Genomic DNA, 22,291 nt, shown 5'->3' with positions numbered 1-22,291 from the left:
CCCATCTTGTCTAGTAGCCTATATCTCAGTATTGTTCTCAACCACATTGTCTTTTTCTAGTGTGAATACCAACGAAAAGTATTCTTTTAGCACTTCCCCTATCTCCTCTGACTCCATGCACAACTTCCCACCACCATGCATTAAATTTCATCTGCTGCCCATTCCACCAACCAGTATACAGAGGAACCTTGATTATCCGAATGACACAGCGGATAGTATTTTGTTTGGATAACCAAATGTTTGGATAATAGAACGATGGATAACACAGTTTAGCCAAGCATCAGGACCTTGCAATCTTGTTCGGATAATCCAAAATTTGGATAATCGACATTTGGATAATTGAGGTTCCTCTGTATGTCCTTTTAAAGTTCTACATTATCACCCTCGAAGTTCACAATGTTTCTGAGTTTTGTACCATCTGCAAATTTTGAAACTATGGTTTCTCCACCAAGATTTACCGGTGTCTTGAGGTGGATGTAGGTGGTGAGGGGCCAAAAGGGAGGCGATAGCCAAGGTTGGGGTTGGTGATGAGTGTGAATACTATTAGCCTTCGGAGAAATAGCTTTTTTAGGACAGATGTGAAAGGACTAAGGCTGGGAACAGTCTGTTTGCATTTCTTTATGTGGGATGGAGGTAGAAAATCAATTTGGAGAAGCAGGGAAAGTATTTTTAAGCTAATATTTTACAGTCGCATCTATTTTAAAGATCCTTTAGAGAGATTTAAAATGATGGAAGATTTTAATAGACTAGACTTGTGACCAAAAGCATAATGAGAAATTATCGATAAAAGATAACCATCAAGGAATCAAATAGGGAATTGAGGAAAACCATTTTTATCCAGACTTTTGTGAGAATGTGCAAGTTCATATCACATGGTGAGGTTGAAATGAATAGTGTTGATGCATTAAGGCTGGGAGGATATTTGAGTGCAGCAGGCCTAAGTAGATCAAATGATGTGAATCAGTGTTATAAACTTTATTTACATCTATGACCCTGACTACTCCACACTAAGGCTGGATATTCCCTGGCTAACTTTGTCTTTGCTAATTGTTTTTTCTGTTACAGACATGTCCTGTGAGAGACTGTGTACCACCCTCCGAATCATAGCAAGCACCTTGTTTGCTTTGTCAGTATTGGGGGCCATTACCTGCACCTATGTGAAGGGATATCAGTTTGGCTACACCGAGAATTACCACCTGTCTTTCGGGCTGTATGGAGCCATCCTCGCTCTACATCTTTTCATTCAGAGTCTCTTTGCCTTCTTGGAACATAGGAGGATGAGGAAGGAGAATCGACCCCTCAAATTTACCAAATCAGTTGCTCTTTGTATTGCCGCTTACCAGGAGGACCCAGATTATCTCAAAAAATGTCTGACATCAGTGAAGCGGATTGCATATCCCAATCTCAAGGTGGTGATGGTCATTGATGGCAACAGCGAGGAGGACATTTACATGATGGAGATATTCAATGAGCTCATGGGTTTGGAGAACACTGGCTCCTATGTCTGGAAGAGTAATTACCACGAGAAGGGAACTGGAGAAACTTACATTACCTTCAGTGAGGGCAAGAGGAGGGTGGAGGAAATCGTTACTCAGTCTAAATTCTCTTGCATCATGCAGAAGTGGGGAGGGAAGCGAGAGGTGATGTACACAGCATTCGCCGCACTTGGGGATTCCGTGGATTATATACAGGTGGGGTTGACATATTGGCAGCAGGCTTGAAGTTATGCTCTTCCCTTAAATATAGTTGAAGCAAATTTCTTTGGGAATTGATGGAATTTCTCTAGCGCTGTTATGTGTTGCTGTTGTTGACTTCCAACAATTTCTGGTTTTCCTTCCTCAAATGTCGTAAACAGTGGAATGACAGGTGAAATTTAAAATCTAACGCAGTTCCCAAAGCAGGAGGATTTTGGGAGGTCACAATTAGAACATCTGCAATGTTCCTGAACACTACCTTTAACATTCTGGAATGGATACCTTCTCATTGCAGCATTCTGTCAAAATTGATACCATTAATTTCTTAATTACTGTTAATTTCTCAATTTCTTAATCACAGTCTTTTGGAAGCTCTTGTGGCATAGAGGTAGTCTCCCTAACTTTAAGCTAGGAAATCAAATCCCACCTGCTTCAAAGGTATGTCATAACAAATCAGTTAAATTATCTATTATTTTTAGTTTAAAATGCACTCAATAACGGAATATCTACAACTCATTTTTTTTTACTTCACTCATGGGATGTGGACATGTTGTCTGGGCCAGTATTTATTGCCCATCCCTAGTTGCCTTAGAGAAGGTGGTGGTGATTAGTCTTCTTGAACCATTGCAGTCCATTTGGTGTAGGTACATCCAAAATGTCATTAGGGAGAGAGTTCCAGGTTCAGAATCTGGGATACAGAATGTTAAAGATTTCTCTAAATGATGAAATTTCTCCTCATGACAGATCTAAATTGATAACCCCGACCCTGAGACTGATGGTATTGTTACCAAGCCCTTGGAAGCAGTTTTGGAATGCTTAGAGTAGTCTGTGAAAATTAGAAAAAAATGACATTGGACAGGAATACTGAATTGTTCTCACTTCTTCCCACTTTTCTTGGGGGTGGTATGCATACATGCCCCGCAACTTTCCTAGCAATGAAAGGCGAATTGACCTTGTTACTGAGCATTTTTAAAAAGCCTTGTCAGGACAATAGTATTCCACTAGTGCTATATGGGGCTTCCCTATTATATCTACAGCTCATCAAATCACGAGTGGCATATGCACAGGAAGATGTCAAAACAGCATGAAAATAACACACAACCTGGATGGTTCCATGATCCTCACAGAGACCAATAACTTTTTTAAAAAATAATTTCTCAAACAACATTACAAGGACATGTCTAATGTTAGTCCCTGCTCTCAAGCAGACTCACCACCCCTTGTCTTGCTTGAGTCCAACTTCCGGTGTCCCAAGAACATTGATCTGGAAGACTCAAGCTGAGTGAATCAAACATCCACCACTAAGATTCACTTCAGGCAACTCCTTCCTTAAATCTCCAAACATCCCTTCCATTCTGTTCCCTTTTGAATAAAAACAATTCTTACAAGTATTGTTTCTTCACAGCAGTAGCTGCTTTGGACCCTATACAACAGCAGTTGCTTTCTCTCTCTGTGCCTCATAAGGCAGGTGCCCCTTTCCTTTAAAGTGCTGAAACAAGATGAGAATATTGTTACATGTTACTTCAATTCTGTTTGAGTTTCTTTCCTATAGTAGCCAGGTCACACAGGTGTGTCTGTGTGCTGGGATGCTTTCCGAATTCTTTGGCTGATCTAAGGTTAAAGGAGACAGTTTAAACCATAGACATCTTGTAATGTCAAGAGTTCATAATTTAAATGGAGAAACAGCAACCTGAGATCATCCTATCAGAGGCTCTCAGTTTCAAGAGAAACTCCTGGAAACTGATGACACAGACAGTTCTCATTCATCCTCCTTGCACATTCATCTCACCCTGCCCTCTTTTCTGTCATTCACTTGATTGTAACTGCTGAAGGTTACCAATGTGTCAATCACATGCCAACTCACCGTCCTGCTTCAACCCATTCTGCAGCAAGTGATTCACCTGCTGACTCCCCAAAAAACTATCTACCAAAGTCAAGGCACAAATTAGTTTGATTTACTTCCCACTTCTCTAGGTGAGTGATGCACAAGAACATTCAATGAGTTCATTGATATAAGCAATTCGGATGAGAATTTAGGAGACACGGTTAGTAAGTTTGCAGATGACATCAAAGTTGGTGGTATAGTTAACAGGGAAGAAGGTTTCAAAGAGATCTTGATCAATTGGGTTAATAGACTGAGGAGTAGCAGATGGAGTTTAATTTGGATAAATGGGAGCTATTGCGTTTTGGTAAAGCAAGCAAGGGCAGGACAAAGACAATTAATGGTAGAGCTTTGGCTAATGTTGTAGAACAGAGAGACCTAAAGTTCAAGTAAATAATTCTTTGAAATTTGCATCTCATATAAACAGAGTTGCTAAGAAAACATTCAGCACGCTTGCCTTCATTACTCAGACTTTGATTATAGACAATAGACAATTATAGGGGTTGGGATGTCATGTTGAGGTTGGGATGTCATGTTGAGGTTGTACAGGATGTTGGCGAGGCCCCTTCTGGAGTACTCTATATTGTTCTGGTCATCCTGCTATAGGAAGAATATTATTAAATTGGAGAGGGTTAAGAAAAGGTTTACAAGGATGTTGCCAGGAATGCAAGGTTTAAGTTATAAAGATAGGCTGGGACTTTTTTCACTGGAGTGTAGGAGACTGAGGGGTGACCTTATAGAGACTTTATAAAATCATGAGGGACATAGATAAGATGAATAGCAAGGGTGTATTCCATAGGGTGGGGGAGTCCAAAACTAGGGGGCATATTTTTACAGTAAGAGATGAAACATTTAAAAAGGCAATTTTTATATACAGAGAGTTCATGTGCAGAATGAACTTCTGGAGGAAGTCGGGGGTGTGGGTACAGTTACAAAGTTTAAAAAACATTTAGATAATGACACGATTAAGAAATGTTTGGAGAGATATGGACTAAGCACAGGCAGGTGGGACTAGTTTAGTCTGGAATGATGGTCAGCATGGACGGATTGGACCAAAGGGTCTATTCCCATGCTGTATGACTCTATGACTCTCTATTTAAAAAGAGAGACAGAGAGAAATCAGGAATTGTAGATTGATCACCCTCTTGTCGTGAGTTGGTAAAATACTACAGATGATTTGAAAATAATTAAGTAAAGCTAAGCATTTAGAAAACAGTTGCAAATGTGTTGCTGGTCAAAGCACAGCAGGCCAGGCAGCATCTCAGGAATAGAGAATTCGACGTTTCGAGCATAAGCCCTTCATCAGGAATAAGAGAGAGAGAGCCAAGCAGGCTAAGATAAAAGGTAGGGAGGAGGGACTAGGGGGAGGGGCGATGGAGGTGGGATAGGTGGAAGGAGGTCAAGGTGAGGGTGATAGGCCGGAGTGGGGTGGGGGCTATTTAGAAAACAGTGGCAGGATTAGAGAGAGCCAGCATGGATTTACAAAAGGGAAATTGGACTTAAAAAGACCTGCACCACTGTATGACGCCTTTCAAACTAAAATCCCCTTGCCTCTGCATGATCTGTATCCCTCTATTCACAGTCGACACATGTATCAATCAAGATGCCTCTTAAGCATTGCTTCCACCACCTCCTCTGGCAGTGCAGTCCAGGCATTTACACCCTCTGTGTAAAAGGGTTACCTGACACATCTCTTGTACATTCTCTCATTTTTACTTTTAACTTATGCCCTCTAGTAACTGATATTTCTACCCTGGGAAAAAGACTCTGACTATCCATTCTGTCCATGCCTGTCATAGTTTTGTATCTCAATCAGGTTGCCCCGCAACCTCCAATGTTCAAGTGAAAATGAATCAAGTTTCTCCAATCTCTCCTTATAGCTCCTACCGTCCAAACCAAGCCACATTTTGGCAAACCTTTTCCACACCCTTTCCAAAGCCTTTACATTGTTCTGGTAGTGTGACATCCAGAACTGTACACAATATTCTAAAGTTCTACAGAGCTACAACATAGAACATAAAGTAGTACAGTACAGTACATGCCCTTTGGCCCTTGGTGTTGTGCCAACCTTTTGTCCTACTGTAAGCCTGCAGGGGGATGGGAACCTGTGTTGTAGTTCCAGTACACTGGAGGATGAGCGTAGGGAGGATATAGACAGGATTTCACAGTCACAGAAGTGCGCTGGTAGACAGAAGCTGGTTTGAAGTGTGTCTACTTCAATGCCAGGATTATCCGGAATAAGATAGGTGAACTTGCAGCATGGATAGGTACCTGGGATGTCAATATTGTGACCATTTCGGAGACATGGATAGAGCAGGGTCAGCAATAGATATTGCAGGTTCCAGGGTTTAGATCTTTCATTAAGGTCAAGGAAGGCGGTAAAAGAGGGGTAAGTGGAGCTTTGTTAGTCAAGGACAGTATAACGGTGACTGAAAGAACTTTTGATGAGGACTCATCTACTGAGGTGGTATCGGTTGAGGTTAGAAACAGGAGAAGAGAGGTCACACTGCTGGGAGTATTTTATAGGCCTCTGCAAAGTCCCAGGGATGTGGAGGAGAGGATCGGCAAAACGATTCTGGTCAGGAGTGAAAGGAACAGGGTGGTCATTATGGGGGACTTTAACTTCCCCAAAATATAACTCTAGTATGTCGGATGAACCAGTTTTTGTCCAATGTGTACACGAGGGTTTCCTAACATTTTGTCAAAGGGCCAACAAGAGGAGAGGCCACACTGGATTAGCACTTGGTAATGAACCAGGCCAGGTATCTGATTTAGTGGTAGGTGAGCACTTTGGAGAGAGTGACCATAATTAGGTTTCGTTTAATTTAGTGATGGAAAGGGATAGGTACATGCCTCAAGGCAAGAGTCATAGATGGTGGAAGGGCAATTATAATGCAATTAGGCAAGACTTGGGAGGCATAGAATGGGGTAGCAAAATGCAGACCTGGTTTAAGGAACAAATATTGCGTGTCTTTGATAGGCATATCCCTGTCAGGCAGTGAGGAAGTGTTAAGGTAAGGGAACCGTGGTTCACTACAGAAATTGCATCTCTTGTTAAGCAGAAGAGGGAGGCTTATGTGGCATTGAGGCGAAATGGTTCAGATGAGGCGAGGGAGAGTTACAGATCAGCTAGGAAAGATTTAAAGTGAGAGTTAAGAAGAGCAAAGAGAGGACATGAGCAGTCTTTAGCAAATAGAATAAAGGAGAACCCTAAAGCTTTCGAGAGGTATGTGAGGAATAAAAGGATAATTAGGTTAGGAATAGGGCCAGTCAAAACAGAAGTGGGAAGTTGTGTTTGGACACTGTAGAGATCAGAGAGGTGCTAAATGAATATTTCTTATCTGCTTTCACTCAGGAAAAGGAGAATATTGTCGAGGAGAGGGATGAGATACGGGATATTAGACTAGAAAGGATTGAGGTTAATAAGGAGGTGTTATCAATACTAGAAGGAATGAAAGTAGGCAAGGCCCCTGGTCTGGATGGGATTTATCTGAGAATTCTCTGGGAAGCTAGGGAGGAGGTGTTGGAATCTTTTGCTTTGATCTTTGAGTCATCATTGCCTACAGGTTTAGTACCAAAAGACTGGAAGATTGCAGATATTGTGCCCTTGTTCAAGAAGGGCAGTAGAGATGACCTAGGTAGTTATAGACCAGTGAGTCTTATATCTGTTGCAGGAAATGTTTTGGAAAGGATTATAAGAGATAGGATTTATAATCATCTAGCAAGCAACAACTTGAGTGCAGATAGTCAACACGGTTTTCTCAAGGGCACGTCGTGTCTCACAAACCTCATTGAGGTTTTTGAGAAGATGACCAAGCAAGCGGATGAGGTTAGGGCAGTTGACGTGATGCACATGGACTTCAGTAAAGCCTTTGATAAGGTTCCACATGGAACGCTGTTGGAGAAAATGCAGAGACCTGGGATTGAGCGTGATTTAGATTTTGGATTAGAAACTGGTTTTCTGTAAGAAGGCAACAAGTGGTGGTTAATGGAAAATATTCAGCTTGGAGTCCGATTACTAGTGGTGTGTAGTGGTTCTGTTCGCCGAGCTGGAAGTTTTTGTTGCAAACGCTTCGTCCCCTGGCTAGGAGACATCATCAGTGCTGTGGAGCCTCCTGCGAAGCGCTTCTTTGATGTTTCTTCCGGCATTTATAGTGGTCTGTCCTTGCCGCTTCCGGGTGTCAGTTTCAGCTGTCCGCTGTAGAGATTGGTATATTGGGTCCAGGTCGATGTGTCTGTTGATGGAATTTGTGGATGAATGCCATGCCTCTAGGAATTCCCTGGCTGTTCTCTGTCTGGCTTGCCCTATGATAGTAGTGTTTTCCCAGTCGAATTCATGTTGCTTGTTGTCTGAGTGTGTGGCTACTAGGGAAAAAACACATCGGATCATCAACGCCACACTCACAGGCATCCGATTCACAAGAGAAGTAGAAAAGGATAGCCAACTCCCATTCCTAGGCGTGATAGTACAGAGAACACCAAACGGAGAATTCACCACAAGGGTACACAGGAAAACAACACACACAGACCAAGTCCTAAACTATGAAAGTAACCACCCCAACACACACAAACGAAGCTGCATCAGGACACTATTCAAAAGAGCTACAACACACTGCAGTACACCAGAACTGCGAAAAGAGGAAGAGGAACACCTATACAAGGTATTCGCCAAAAACGGATACCCGCGCAACTTTATCAACAGATGCCTAAGAGATAGACCACGGAACGAGGACATGCCACAACCAAAAGGACTAGCCACACTACCATACATCAGGAGCGTTTCAGAACTGACAGCCAGACTACTGCGACCCCTAGGACTCATAACGGCACACAAACCAACAGCCACGCTCAGACAACAACTTACTAGAACAAAGGAGCCAATACCCAACATGAGCAAAACTAATGTAGTTTATAAAATACCATGCAAGGACAGCACAAAACACTATATAGGACAAACAGGAAGACAGCTAACAATCCGCATACATGAACACCAACTAGCCACGAAACGACACGACCAGCTATCCCTAGTAGCCACACACTCAGACAACAAGCAACATGAATTCGACTGGGAAAACACTACTATCATAGGGCAAGCCAGACAGAGAAGAGCCAGGGAATTCCTAGAGGCATGGCATTCATCCACAAATTCCATCAACAGACACATCGACCTGGACCCAATATACCAATCACTACAGCGGACAGCTGAAACTGACACCCAGAAGCGGCAAGGACAGACCACTATAAATGCTGGAAGAAACATCAAAGAAGCGCTTCGCAGGAGGCTCCACAGCACTGATGATGTCTCCTAGCCAGGGGACGAAACGTTTGCAACAAAAACTTCCAGCTCGGCGAACAGAACCACTACAACAAGCACCCGAGCTACAAATCTTCGCACAAACTTTGAACTAGTGGTGTGCCACAAGGATCTGTTTTGAGACCACTGTTGTTTGTCATTTTTATAAATGACTTCGATGCAGGCATAGGTGGGTTAGTCAGTTTGTAGATGACACTAAAGTTGGTGGAATAATGGACAGTGTGGAAGAATTTTGCAGGTTGCAGGTGAACTTGAATAAACAGCAGAATTGGGCTAAGAGGTGGCAAATGGAGTTCAATGCAGATAAATGTGAGGTGAGTCACTTTGAGAAGAATATCAGGAAAGCGGAATACTGGATCAATGGAAAGATTCTTGGTAGTGTGGATGTGCTGAGGGATCTTGGTGTCCATGTACATAGACCCCTGAAAGTTGCCACCCAGGTTGATAGTGTTGTTAAGAAGGCATACGATGTGTTAGGTTTCATTGGTAAAGGGTTTGAGTTCCAGAGCCGCAATATCATGCTGCAACTACACAAAACGCTAGAGCAGCCTCACTTGGAGTATTATGTGCAGTTCTGGTCGCCCCATTACAGGAAGGATCTGGAAGCATTGGAAAAGGTGCAGAGGAGATTTACCAGGATGTTGCCTGATCTGGAGGGAAGGTCTTGTGAGGAAAGGCTGAGAGAGTTGGGTCTGTTCTCATTGGAGAGAAGGCAGCTAAGAGGGGATTTGATAGAGACATACAAGGTGATCAGAGGATTAGATAGGGTATTCAGTGAGAGTCATTTTCCTTGGATGATGTCAGCTTGTACGAGGGGCATAGCTACAAATTGAGGGGTGATAGATTTAAGACAGATGTCAGAAGCAGGCTCTTCACCCAAAGAGTGTTAAGGGCATGGAATGCCCTGCCTGCCATGTAGTTAATGTAGTTAACTCAGCCACATTAGGGAGATTGAAACAATCCTTGGATAAGCACATGGATGATGATGGGATAATTAGGGGGATGGGCTTAGATTAGTTCACGGGTTGGCACAACATCGAGGGCTGAAGGGCCTGTTCTGTGCTGTATTATTCTATGTCCTACGTTCTTATAGAAGAGTATAAGATCATGAGAGGCATGGGTAGGGTGAATGCACTAATTCTTTTTCCCAGAGTTGGGGAATCGAGGATTAAAGGGCATTAGTTTAAGGTTAGAGGGAAAAGAATAAGAGGGAACCTGAGGGGCAACTTTTTTTCTTGAAGGGTGGTACACATATGGAATGAGTTGCCAGAAGAAGTGGTTGAGGTGGGTACATTAATAACATTTAGAAGGTATTGGACAAGTACACAGATAGGAAATGATTTGGAGATGCCGGTGTTGGACTGGGGTGTACAAAGTTAAAAATCACACAACACCAGGTTATAGTCCAACAGGTTTAATTGGAAGCACACTAGCTTTCGGAGCGACGCTCCTTCATCAGGTGATTAGGTTTAAGGATTTGGGCCAAGTGCAGGGAAATGAGGTTAGTGTTGATGAACATTTTGTTTGGCATGGACCAGTTTGAGACAAAGGGCCTGCCTCCATGCTGTAGGACTCTAAGGCAGTTAGAGACAATGAAGAATTTACAGGAGCAAGATGGTGTGACAGATGGCAGTTGTAGGAAGGGAGAAAAGCCACAGATACAGTCAGGTAGATGGATTACCTCTAGGAAAGATAGGAGAGAGGGGAGATCGTACAGGAGTCTCCTATGGTATCTCAAACAATATATGCTGTTCTGGAAAATGTAGGACGTGATGGAGACTCAAGAGAATGTAGCACAGATAGCCAAGTTTCTGGTACCAAGACTGGCTCTAATGTAATAAGGGTGCGCCAGGTTGCAAACAATTGATTGTGATAGGGGACTCTCTAGTCAGAGGCTGGCAGCGAGAAATCAGAACAGTGTGTTGCTTCCCTGGTGCCAGGATCAAGGATATCTCAGACAGGGTGCAGAATATTCTCAAAGGGGAGAGGAACCAGCAGGAGGTCATTGTACACATTGGAACTAATGACATAGGACAAGAAAAGGATGAGTTTCTGAGGACAGAATATAGGAAATTAGGCAGCAATTTAGAAAGGAGGTCCTCAAGGGTAATAATATCTGGATTACTGCTGGTGCCATGATCTAGTGAGGGTAGGAATATGAGGATGGAGCAGATGAATGCATGGCTGAGGAACTGGAACAGGGGAGAGAGATTCACATTTTTGGATCATTGCAATCTGTTCTGGGGTAGAAGAGGAATTTGTTAAGTGTGTACAAGAAAATTTTCTGATTCAGTATGTGGATGTACCTACTAGAGAAGGTGCAAAACTTGACCACTTTCTGGAAATAAGGCAAGGCAAGTGACTGAGGTGTCAGTGAGGGAGCACTTTGGGGCCAGCGTTCATAACTCTATTAATTTTAAAATAGTGATGGAAAAGGATAGACTGGATATAAAAGTTATAAATTGGAGGAAGGCCAATTTTGACAGTATTAGGCAAGAACTTTCACAGTTTGATTGGTGCGGATGTTTGAAGGTAAAGGGACAGCTGGAAAATGGGAAATCTTTAAAAATAAGATAATGAGAGTCCAGAGACAGTATGTTCCTGTTAGGGTGAAAGGCAAGGTTGGTAGATTGAGATTTTGGTCAAGAGAATGGAAGCACATATCAAATAAATCTTTAGTAGACTATAAAGGCAGTAGAAGGGAAATCAGGAGGGCAAAAAGGGGACAGTGAGATAGCTTTGGCATATAGTGTGAAGGAGAATCCAAATGGATTTTATAAACACATTGAGGACGTAAGGGTAACTAGGGAGAGAATAGATCAGCAAAGATCAGCAAAGTCGCCTACGTGTGGAATAGCACAAGTTGGGGGAGAGATACTAAATGAATTTTTTGCATCAGTATCTACTATGGATAAGGATATGGAAGATATAAAACATGGGGAAATAAATTGCGACATCTTGAAAAATGTCCATATTACAGAGGAGAAGGTGCAGGATTGCTTAAAACGCTTAAAGGTGGATAAATACCCAGAACCTGACCAGGTGTACCCTTGAACTCTATGGGAGCAGAGAAGTGACTGCTGGGCCCCTTGCTGAGATATTTATATAATTGATAGCCACAGGTGAAGAGCCAGATACTGGAGGTTGACTAACGTTGTGCCACTATTTAAGAAAGGTAGTAAGGAAAAGCCAGGGAACAATAGACTGATGAGCCTGACGTCGGTGGTGAGCAGGTTATTGGAGAGAATCCTGAGGGACAGGATTTACGTGTATTTGGAAAGCAAAGTCGAGAACATGGAACATAGAACGTAGAAAAATACAGCACAGTACAGGCCCTTCGGCACTCGATGTTGCGCTGATCCAAGCCCACCTAACCTACACTAGCCCTCTATCCTCCATATGCCTATCCAATGCCCGTTTAAATGCCCATAACAGTCCACCACTGTTACTGGCAGGGCATTCCATGAGCTCACAACTCGCTGAGTAAAGAATCTACCCCTAACATCAGTCCTATACCTACCAACCCTTAATTTAAAGCAATGCCCCCTCATAATATCTAATTCCATACGTGGAAAAAGGTTCTCATGGTCAACCCTGTCTAAACCTCTAATCATCTTGTACACCTCTATCAAGTCACACCTAAACCTTCTTTTCTCCAATGAAAACAGCCCCAAGTGCCTCAGCCTTTCCTCATACGATCTTCCTACCATACCAGGCAACATCCTGATAAACCTCCTCTGCACCCGTTCCAGTGCCTCCACATCCTTCCTATAGTATGGCGACCAAAACTGCACACAATACTCCAGATGCGGCCGCACCAGAGTCTTATACAACTGCAACGTGACCTCAGGGCTCCGGAACTCAATTCCTCTATCAATAAAAGCCAGTACGCCATATGCCTTCTTCACAGCACTATTTACCTGGGTGGCATCTTTCAGAGATCTGTGTACATGGACACCAAGATCCCTCTGCTCATCCACACTATCAAGTATCCGACCATTAGCCAAGTACCCCATCTTCTTGTTACTCTTACCAAAGTGAATCACTTCACACTTAGCTACATTGAACTCCATTTGCCACCTTTCTGCCCTGCTCTGCAGCTTATCTATATCCCGCTGTAACCTGCCATATCCTTCTTCACTGTCAACAACTCCACCGACTTTCATATCATCCGCAAACCTGCTCACCCAACCTTCTAGCCCCTCCTCCAGGTCATTTATAAAAATGACAAACAGCAATGGTCCTAAAACAGATCCCTGCGGAACACCGCTAGTAACTGCACTCCAAGATGAACCTTTACCATCAACTACTACCACCTGTCTTCTTCCAGCCAGCCCATTCCTAATCCAAACCTCCAACTCCCCCTCAATGCCATACCTCCATATTTTTTGCAGTAGCCTACCATGGGGAACCTTATCAAACGCCTTACTAAAATCCATATACACCCAAATCTACCACTTTACCCTCATCCACCTCCTTAGTCACCTTCTCAAAGAATTCAATAAGGTTTGTGAGGCACGATCTGCCCTTCACAAAACCATGCTGACTGTCCTTGATCACATCATTCCTATCCAGATGTTCATAAATCCTATCCCTTACAATTCTCTCTAAGACTTTGACCACAACAGAGGTGAGATTCACTGGCCTATAGTTACTAGGGTTATCCCTACTCCCCTTCTTGAACAAGGGAACCACATTTGCTATCCTCCAGTCTTCTGGCACTATTCCTGTAGACAACGAGGACATAAAAATCAAGGCCAATGGCTCCGCAATCTCCTCCCTTGCTTCCCAGAGAATCCTAGGATAAATGCCATCAGGCCAAGGGGACTTATCTATTTTCACCCTTTCCAGAATTTCCAACACTTCTTCCCTACATACCTCAAAGCCATCCATTCTAATTAATTGTGACTCAATATTCACATCAGCAACAATGTCCTGTTCCTGAGTGAATACTGCCAAAACGTATTCATTCAGTACCTCCCCAATTTCTTCAGCCTCCACACGCAACTTCCCACTACTATCCTTGACTGGACGTATTCCTACCCAGTCTGATTAGGGATAGTCAAGATAGCTTTGTGCGTGGGAAATCATGTCTCACAAACTTGATTAAGTTTTTTTGAAGATGCAACAAAGAGGATTGATGAGGGCAGAGCGGTAGATGTGATCTATATGGACTTCAGTAAGGTGTTCAACAACGTTCCTCATGGTAGACTGGTTAGCAAGGTTGGAACATGGAACACAGAAAGAACTAGCCATTTGAATGCAGGGATGGGTCAAAGCTAGAAGACAAAGGGTGGTGTTGGAGGGTTGATTTTCAGACTGGAGTCCTGTGACCAATGGTGTGCCATAAGGGTTGGTGCTGGGTCAACTGCTTTTCATCATTTATGTAAATGATTTGGATGTGAGCATAGGAGGTATGGTTAGTAAATTTTCAATTTACACCAAAATTGGATGTGTAGTGGACAGTGAAGAAGGTTACCTCAAAGGAAAACAGTACCTGGATCAAATGGGCTAATGGACCAAGGAGTGGCAGATGGAATTTAATTTAGATTAATGTGATGTGCTGCATTTTGCTAAGGTCCTGGGGAGTGTTGCTGAATAAAGAGACCTTGGAGTGCAGGTTCATAGCTCCTTGAAAGTGGAGTCGCAGGTAGATAGGATAGTGAAGAAGGCGTTTGGTATGCTTTCCTTTATTGGTCAGTGCAATGAGTATAGGAATTAGAAGGTTATGTTTCGACTGTACAGGACATTGGTTAGGCCACTTTTGGAATATTGTGTGCAATTCTGGTCTCCCTGCTATAGGACGGATGTTGTGAAACCTAAAAGGGTTGAGAAAATACTTACAAGGATATTGCCAGGATTGGAGGATTTGAGCTATAGGGAGAGGCTGAATAGGCTAGGGCTATCTTCCCTGGAGTGTTGGAGGCTGAGGGGTGATGTCATAGATGTTTATAAAATCATGAGGGGCATGGATGGGAAGGTCTTTTCCCCGGGGTGGGGAAGTCCAGAACTCGAGAGCTTAGGTTAAGATGAGAGGGGAAAGATTTAAAAGGGACCTAAGGGGCAACTTTTTCTCAGAGAGGATGGTGTGCATATGGAATGAGCTGCCAGAGGAAGTGGTGGAGGCTGGTACAATTACAACATTGATTCGGCATCTGGATTGGTAAATGAATAGGAAGGGTGTAGAGGGATATGGGCCAAGTGCTGGCAGGTGGGACTAGCTTAATTTAGGATATCTCGTCGGCATGGAAGAGTTGGACCTAAGGTTTCCGTGCTGTACATCTTTATGACCCTTCCAGTCACAGCTGATAATATCAGACTTTAGTGCAGAAAAATATGGTCCTGGTAAAACTGAAACAGCTGGTGGTGATGAGGGAAACTAAAGGGCCACCACAACCAGAATTGAAACATTTTTGGACCCAGAGAGACCAGATCTTAGTAGAGGACTGCATAGTATTATGAGGTGCAAGAGTGATTGTCCTGAGCAAAGGTCACTGCCAGATACTGGCTGAACTCCATCAGGGTCATCCAGGCGTTTCCAAAATGCAGATGTTGGTCAGAAGTTACATCTGGTGGCCTGGTGGGGCAATGCTCACAATGCCAAATTGGATAAAAATTACTGCCAACAGCTCCCCCATATTCATGGGAATGGCTAGGTGAATCCTGGACTCAGTTACATGTTGACTATACCAGTACTTTTATGGGCTAAATGTCCTTAGTCATTGTGGATGCCATCCAGTTAACAGCACATGGGCTGCAGTGGTTAAAGAAAACGGCTTGCCACATTATCACATCAATAATCACTGTCTTTAATACTTACTCCAGAACTCAGTGTTGAACATGTAATGCCTGTTTGGAATGCTGTACTCAATAAAGAGAATGTGAACAAGTTCAAAAACAGTCACAAATGAATATTGAAACAAATCTGAAGTAATGTCTAACAAAGCCTCTCTGACACAACAAGCACGGGGTGGCATGATGGCTCGTTGGTTAGCCCCTGTGTGGAGTTTGCACATTCTCCCTGTGTCTACGAGGCTTTCCTCCAGGTGCTCTGGTTTCCTCCCACAGTCCAAAGATGTGTAGGTTAGGTGATTTGGCCATGCTAAATTGCCCATAGTGTTCAGGGATGTGCATTTTTTGGGGTAAGTACAGGATAATAGGGTAAGGGAATGGATCTGGGTGAGTTATTCTTCAGAGGGTCAGTGTGGACTTGTTGGGCCGAAGGGCCTGCTTCCACACTGTAGGGATTCTATGAACAGTCAAACGAATGTACATTTGTTTCTTTGCTGAAAGTAGAATAAACTTTATCTGTACTATGTTTGAAAACTCTTGTTGTCACTGTGTCTTGCTGCAACCTCACAAAGATAAGATTCCTTGAGAAAGGATGTACTGGCACTGGAGGGAATGCAGAGGAGGTTCATTAGGTTGATTCTGGGATTGAGAAGGTTGCCTAATGAGGACAGATTGAGTAGACTATGACTGTATTCACTGGAATGTGGAAGAATACGGGGGGCTCTTAGAGAAAAATATAAAATTATGAAGAGAATAGATAGGATAGAAGCAGGGAAGTTGCTTCCACTGGCAGGTGAAGCTAGAATTGGGGGGCATAGCCTCAAAATAAAGGGGAGGAGATTTAGGACTGAGTTGAGGAGGAACTTCTTCATCCAATGTGCTCTTTACTTAAAAAACTGACATTCAGAATAAAACTAAGGTGGGAAAATGCTGCCCACTAACATGAGCTTGAGACTCACCGGCTGGGAAAAGCAGCCTTTCAGCATTACTGTTAAGCTCTTTCAAAATGTTATATATTACAATGAGATCATCTGCCGTAAACTCCATAGAATAGAGTTTGCTCAGTGGCCTCACCCAAAACAGTGATCTTTTCCAGAATCAGTCTGTTGAACTATTGTTCAATCCCCTCAAAAACAAGTACATTCTTCATTAGGCAAAGAGACTGTACAAAATACACCAAATGAGGTCTCAACAATCCTAATATAACTGCAGGATGATTCTCTTACACTCATACTGCAATTATCTTGTAATGAAAGCTAACATAGAGCAAGAACACCAGCTGATACCCTCTCTACCTAACTCAGGGGTAACTGAAAAGTGACAGGAGCCAAATAGTGGAGGGGCTGAAGTGTACCAATCCAGCATCCTCATCATGATTGTGACTTAAAGAGCATAATGTTCTGATGAAAGGCACAGTAGGTTATTCAAGTGATTATCTTTTCTTAATGCTCATCATGGTATTATTTCAGCCCTCAGAACAAGTTGGAAATGAGTGACTTTCCATCTGGCATTTCTCCTTAGGTGTGTGATTCAGACACAGTATTGGATCCAGCCTGCACTGCGGAGATGGTGAGAGTCCTGGATGGAGACCCCAGTGTAGGGGCAGTTGGTGGGGATGTGCAGGTTAGTACAAATTCCTGTTAGTCTCTGACTGTGATAATTTGAGTAAATTCCCTCTATCTGACTGTGAGAAAGTTCTATAATAGGCTGGAAACAAACTCCCTGAAGTTGGACTGAAAGCTGGAGTTTTTGTAAACCATCCCAGATGGGGTGGACTGGTGGAAGATCTGGCTGGCTTCCCAGGTGGGAGGGACTAGTTAACTCCACGCTTCACTGGGAATTACTTACATCGAGCAACATTGAGAGATATTGACAGTCAACATTTCCTGTGTATTTTAAAATTTGTATTAATTCCAACCCAACCCTCCCATTATCTCATGCCTCACTAAACTCCCTAAGATTTCAACTGTGCTCTAACTCAGTGAGATTGCACTCACTTTGTTTTAGTTGATAAAGTGTGGCGCTAGAAAAAGCACATCAGGTCAGGCAGCATCTGAGGAGCAAGAGAGTTGAGTTATGCCCAAAACATCAACTCTCTTGCTCCTCGGATGCAGCCTGACCTGCTGTGCGTTTTCCAGTGCCACACTTTATCAACTCTGACTCTCCAGCATCTGCAGTCTGCACTGTCTCCTATTCACTTGGTTTTACTCCGATGAAATGGCCTACATGCAGGAAAACAAACTTTGATGATAGGCCTGGTTGGAGTACTCCAAAACCAATATTTCTGAAATTCCTATAGATTTATCCTCAGTCCCTCTTTGCAAATAGGACAACTTCCACATTACACTAACATTCAATACCACTTCACTCACTTCTGTATTGTCTAATTCCCAGTCTGACATCCATTTAATGAGCCACAATTTAATGGTAAGAGGAAAGTCAAATTCAAGAAATTCTCTCCTTAAACCTCTTCGATTAACTTTCTTCTTTTAAAACCAACCTTCCAGTTATTCTGTTAATATCTCCTCCTTTGAGTTTTTTTTTAATTTAATCGGTCATGGGATAATACCATTGCAGGCAACCTTAATTGCCCTTGAGAAGTGTTGGTGGCGAGTCACCTCATTCAACCACTGCACTCCACCTGGTTTGAATTTTCTGCAGTGGTTTTGTGTAACCAAGTGGCTTGCTAGGCCTTTTTAGATGGCAGTGAAGAGTCAAACATGTTGCTGTGAGTCTGGAATTACCTGCAGCCCAGTCAAGCAAGGATTCTACATTTCCTTCCCTAAAAGTTATTTGTTAAAAAAAGGGTCTTAATGACAATCAGTGATAATATCTTGGCCACTATTACTGAACTAGCTTTCAATTGCATAATTTGCTAAATTGCCATGGTGGAATTTGAACCTGGGTCCCCTGGATTGACCAGTCCAGGAAAGTGCTATTAAGGCGTCATCTCCACTTTAGTGTTTATCTTTTAAATGACAACTCCTATTATAGTTTAAAATGACTGTAAAAGTAAGTTGTGCTTTCTTTCTGCACATCAAGCCTTTTCTGTCCTTGTTTCATGTTTGCAAGAAATGTGGTTTTTAGCCCATTTATCAGTCTCCCCTGCTATCCCTATTATTCATTTTCCATCCAGTTATTCCTTTTAACCAGTATCTTCCCTTCCTTGCCTTAATAATCAGTCTTCTACTTATGTGCTCATTAACATGTCTCCTCTAATTTTCTCCATTATACCAATTGTGCCTCTTAGAAACCTAGAAACTAGGAGCAGGAGTAATCATTTAGCTCTTTCAGCCTGCTGCACCAATCAAAAGAAAAAGGACTGATCCTCTACCTCAATGCCATATTCCTGCTTTCTCCCCATACCCCCAATGCATCTTAATATATGATTTGGCCTCCACAACTTCTATGGTATAAAATTCCACAGGTTCTCTACACTTTGAGTTAAGTTCTTCCTCATCTCAGTCCTAACTGGTCTACCCCATATCCCTACACTGTGCCTCGTGATGCTAGACTACCCAATGAGGAAAACATTCTTCATAAATCTAATGTGAGAGTTCCTCTCCTTCTAAACGTTAATACGTACAGGCCCAATTGAACCAATCTCTCCTCATAGCATAGTTCTGCCATCCCCAGCATCAGCCTAGTAAACCTCCACTTCACTCCCTCTATGGCAAGTATTTCCTTTTCTTAGAGAGACCAAAACACATTACTCCAGGTGTAGTCTTACCAAGGCCCTGTATAGCTGCAGTAAGACATCCCTACTTCTGAACTCATATCCTCTTAGAGTGAAGACCAATATACCATTTGCCTTTCACTAACTTGTGTACAAGGACACCCAGATCCCTTTGTATGTCTACACTTCCCAATATATCTCCATTTAAATAATGCTAGTCGATGCTGTTTTTCACACTAAAGTTTATAACTTCACATTTAGCTATATTATATTGCATCTACCATGTGTTTGCCCACACACTCAACTTGTACAAATCACCTTGAAGTCTTCTCGCCTCTTCCTCACAACTTATAAGCCCACCCAGTTCTGTGTCATCAGCAAATTTGGAACTGTTGCATTTGGTTCCCTCTTCCAGGTAATTAATATATTATTTTAAATAGCTGGGGTCCAAGCGCTGAGCCTTGCTTTATCCCAGCAGTCAGTGCCTACCACTTGGAAAAGGGCCCATTTATTTCATCTCTCTGTTTCCCATCTATGAACCAATTCTCAATCCATGACAATATATTACTCCCATTTGCTTTAACTTTGCCTACTAACCTGTTATCGGGACTTTGTCAAAAGCCTTATGAAAATCCAAATACAACACATTCACCAATTCTCCTATTTTTCTGGTTATATCCTCAAAAAACTTCAGTAGTTTGTTAGGCATGATTTGCCTTTCATAAATCTATGCTGGCTTTGTCCAATGTTCTAATACTAATGCCTTTCCAAATGTTCCATTACCATGTCTCTCAAAGTAAACTGTAACATTTTTCCCCACTGCTGATGTTAGACTAACTGGTCTGTAATTCTCTGTTTTCCATCCCTTTATAAATTGTGAGGTTGCATTTTCTATCCTCAAATCTCTAGGAATTTGTCCAGAGTCTATAGAACTTTAGATGATGAGTACAAAATGTATCCAATATTTCCAGGGCCACTTCCTTTAGTACTCTGGGGTGTAAATTATTAGGCCTTGGTGATCTGTCAGCCTTTAATCCCATTAATTTCCCCAGCAACGTTTTTTTTCTAATACTAATTTCCTTCAATTCCATTCTCACTAGAGCCTTGATTCCCTAACATTTCAGGTGGATTATTTGTTCCCTCTTTTGTGAAGATTGAACCAAAGTATGTGTCCAATCTTTCTGCCATTTCTTTGCTCCCCATTATAACTTCTCTGGCTTCTGACTGTTTCTGGGCACTTGCTGCCTAAAACTCGGTCTTCCCAGGGCTCTTGTGGCATGATGATAGTGTTTTTACCTGTGATTCCGAAGGCCTGGATTCAAGTCCCATTTGCTCCAAACATGAGTAATAACATCTCTGAAGAGATTGATTAAAAATATCTACTTAATCTTCCCCTCATACTCCATTAACCAGTCCCTCCAGTTTTCAAACGTGTCCTCCTTGGTGTCCATTAATCAGTCTCTCGCCTTTATCTATTGTTATTAGCCATCATCTACCAGTGTTGCCCCATTAAACTGTACACCTTCCCATCCCCAAATAGCTGTTATCCCTTCAGTGCTCTTTGCTGTAACTTGGGGCTTGTGAGCCAGTGCAGTATAACCCTTGTCTCCGTTGTCTGTCTACAGATCCTAAACCTATATGACTCATGGATCTCCTTCCTAAGCAGTGTCCGTTACTGGATGGCCTTTAACGTGGAGCGTGCATGTCAATCCTACTTCGGTTGTGTACAGTGCATAAGTGGACCATTGGGCATGTATCGCAACCCCCTGCTGCGGCTTTTCCTGTATGACTGGTATAACCAGCAGTTTCTGGGCTCCAAGTGCAGCTTTGGAGATGATCGACACCTCACCAATCGAGTACTGGGCCTTGGCTTCAAGACAAAGTATACAGCCCGCTCCCGCTGCCTGACTGAGACGCCAAGCCGTTATCTTCGCTGGCTCAACCAGCAGACCCGCTGGAGTAAATCTTACTTTCGCGAGTGGCTGTATGGTGCACTCTGCTTCCATAAGCATCACCCATGGATGACATATGAGGCTGTGGTCAGTGGTTTCTTCCCCTTCTTCCTGACAGGCACTGTGCTGCACCTCTTCTACAGAGGACGGATGTGGAACATTCTGCTGTTTTTGCTGGCTGTGCAAGGGGTGGGGGTGCTGAAGGCCGGTTTTGCTTGCCTGCTCAGGGGATCTGCACAAATGCTCTTCCTGTCCCTCTACTCACTGTTGTATATGACCAGTCTCCTGCCCGCGAAGCTCTTTGCCCTGCTTACCATCAACCGGCCTGGCTGGGGAACCTCAGGCCGCCGCAAGCTTGTTGTTAACCTTGTGGGTCTGCTGCCTGTATCTGTCTGGTTTGCCGTGTTGTCTGGGGGTTTGGGTTACACCATCTACCGGGAGAGCCAGCAGGCATTGCCTGACACTGAATGGCCTTTCCTCATTATCGGCTCCACTGTATATGCCTGTTACTGGCTGCTGCTGCTTGGCCTCTACTTGGGTATCGTAGTCAAACCATGTGGCCACAAGCAAGAGCATTGTGAACTGGTCTTCTTGGAGGCCTGAAGCCCAGGCCCTGCTGTTACAAAGCCACATAGGGACTGCCCACTCTATGGCACTACCTGCATGTGTGCCGCCTACTAGGGCTTTTGATAACGTCAAAGCCACAGGTAATGAGTCCAGGAGCAATATTTTAATTCCAATTTGGTAATTTTTACTTGTTTAATAAACAATAACAGTAAATGTTTTTAAAAATTGCACGGAGCAATATTTCCACAGCAAGTAGTTGTTTGATAGTATAGGACTTGCATATAGTCTTTTTCCCAGGGATGGGGAATTGAAAAACTAGAGAGCACAGGCTTATGATGAGAGGGGAAAGAATTAAGAAGGACCTGAGGGACAACTTCTTCTCGTAGAAAGTGGTGCATATATGGAATGGGCTAC

At 43.0% G+C, this 22,291-nt stretch overlaps 1 protein-coding gene across 1 annotated transcript in view; it reads left to right on the top strand.

The window, feature by feature from the left end:
• The window catches only part of has3 (hyaluronan synthase 3), a 41,162-nt gene extending 19,075 nt beyond the window's left edge, over nt 1–22,087 (top strand). The window contains exons 2-4 of the mRNA XM_060837532.1: nt 1,066–1,691; nt 17,204–17,305; nt 20,984–22,087. Coding sequence (XP_060693515.1) covers nt 1,068–1,691; nt 17,204–17,305; nt 20,984–21,913 — 1,656 coding nt within the window. The 5' untranslated portion in view covers nt 1,066–1,067 and the 3' untranslated portion in view covers nt 21,914–22,087. The remainder of the gene's footprint in view (nt 1–1,065; nt 1,692–17,203; nt 17,306–20,983) is intronic.
• The last annotated feature ends 204 nt before the right edge of the window (nt 22,088–22,291 follow it).

This window comes from Hemiscyllium ocellatum, chromosome 17 (assembly GCF_020745735.1).
Source record: "Hemiscyllium ocellatum isolate sHemOce1 chromosome 17, sHemOce1.pat.X.cur, whole genome shotgun sequence".
Classification (NCBI taxonomy): Eukaryota; Metazoa; Chordata; class Chondrichthyes; order Orectolobiformes; family Hemiscylliidae; genus Hemiscyllium; species Hemiscyllium ocellatum.
The sequence above is the reverse complement of the archived record's forward strand: the minus strand, read 5'-3'. Positions and strand labels throughout refer to the sequence as shown.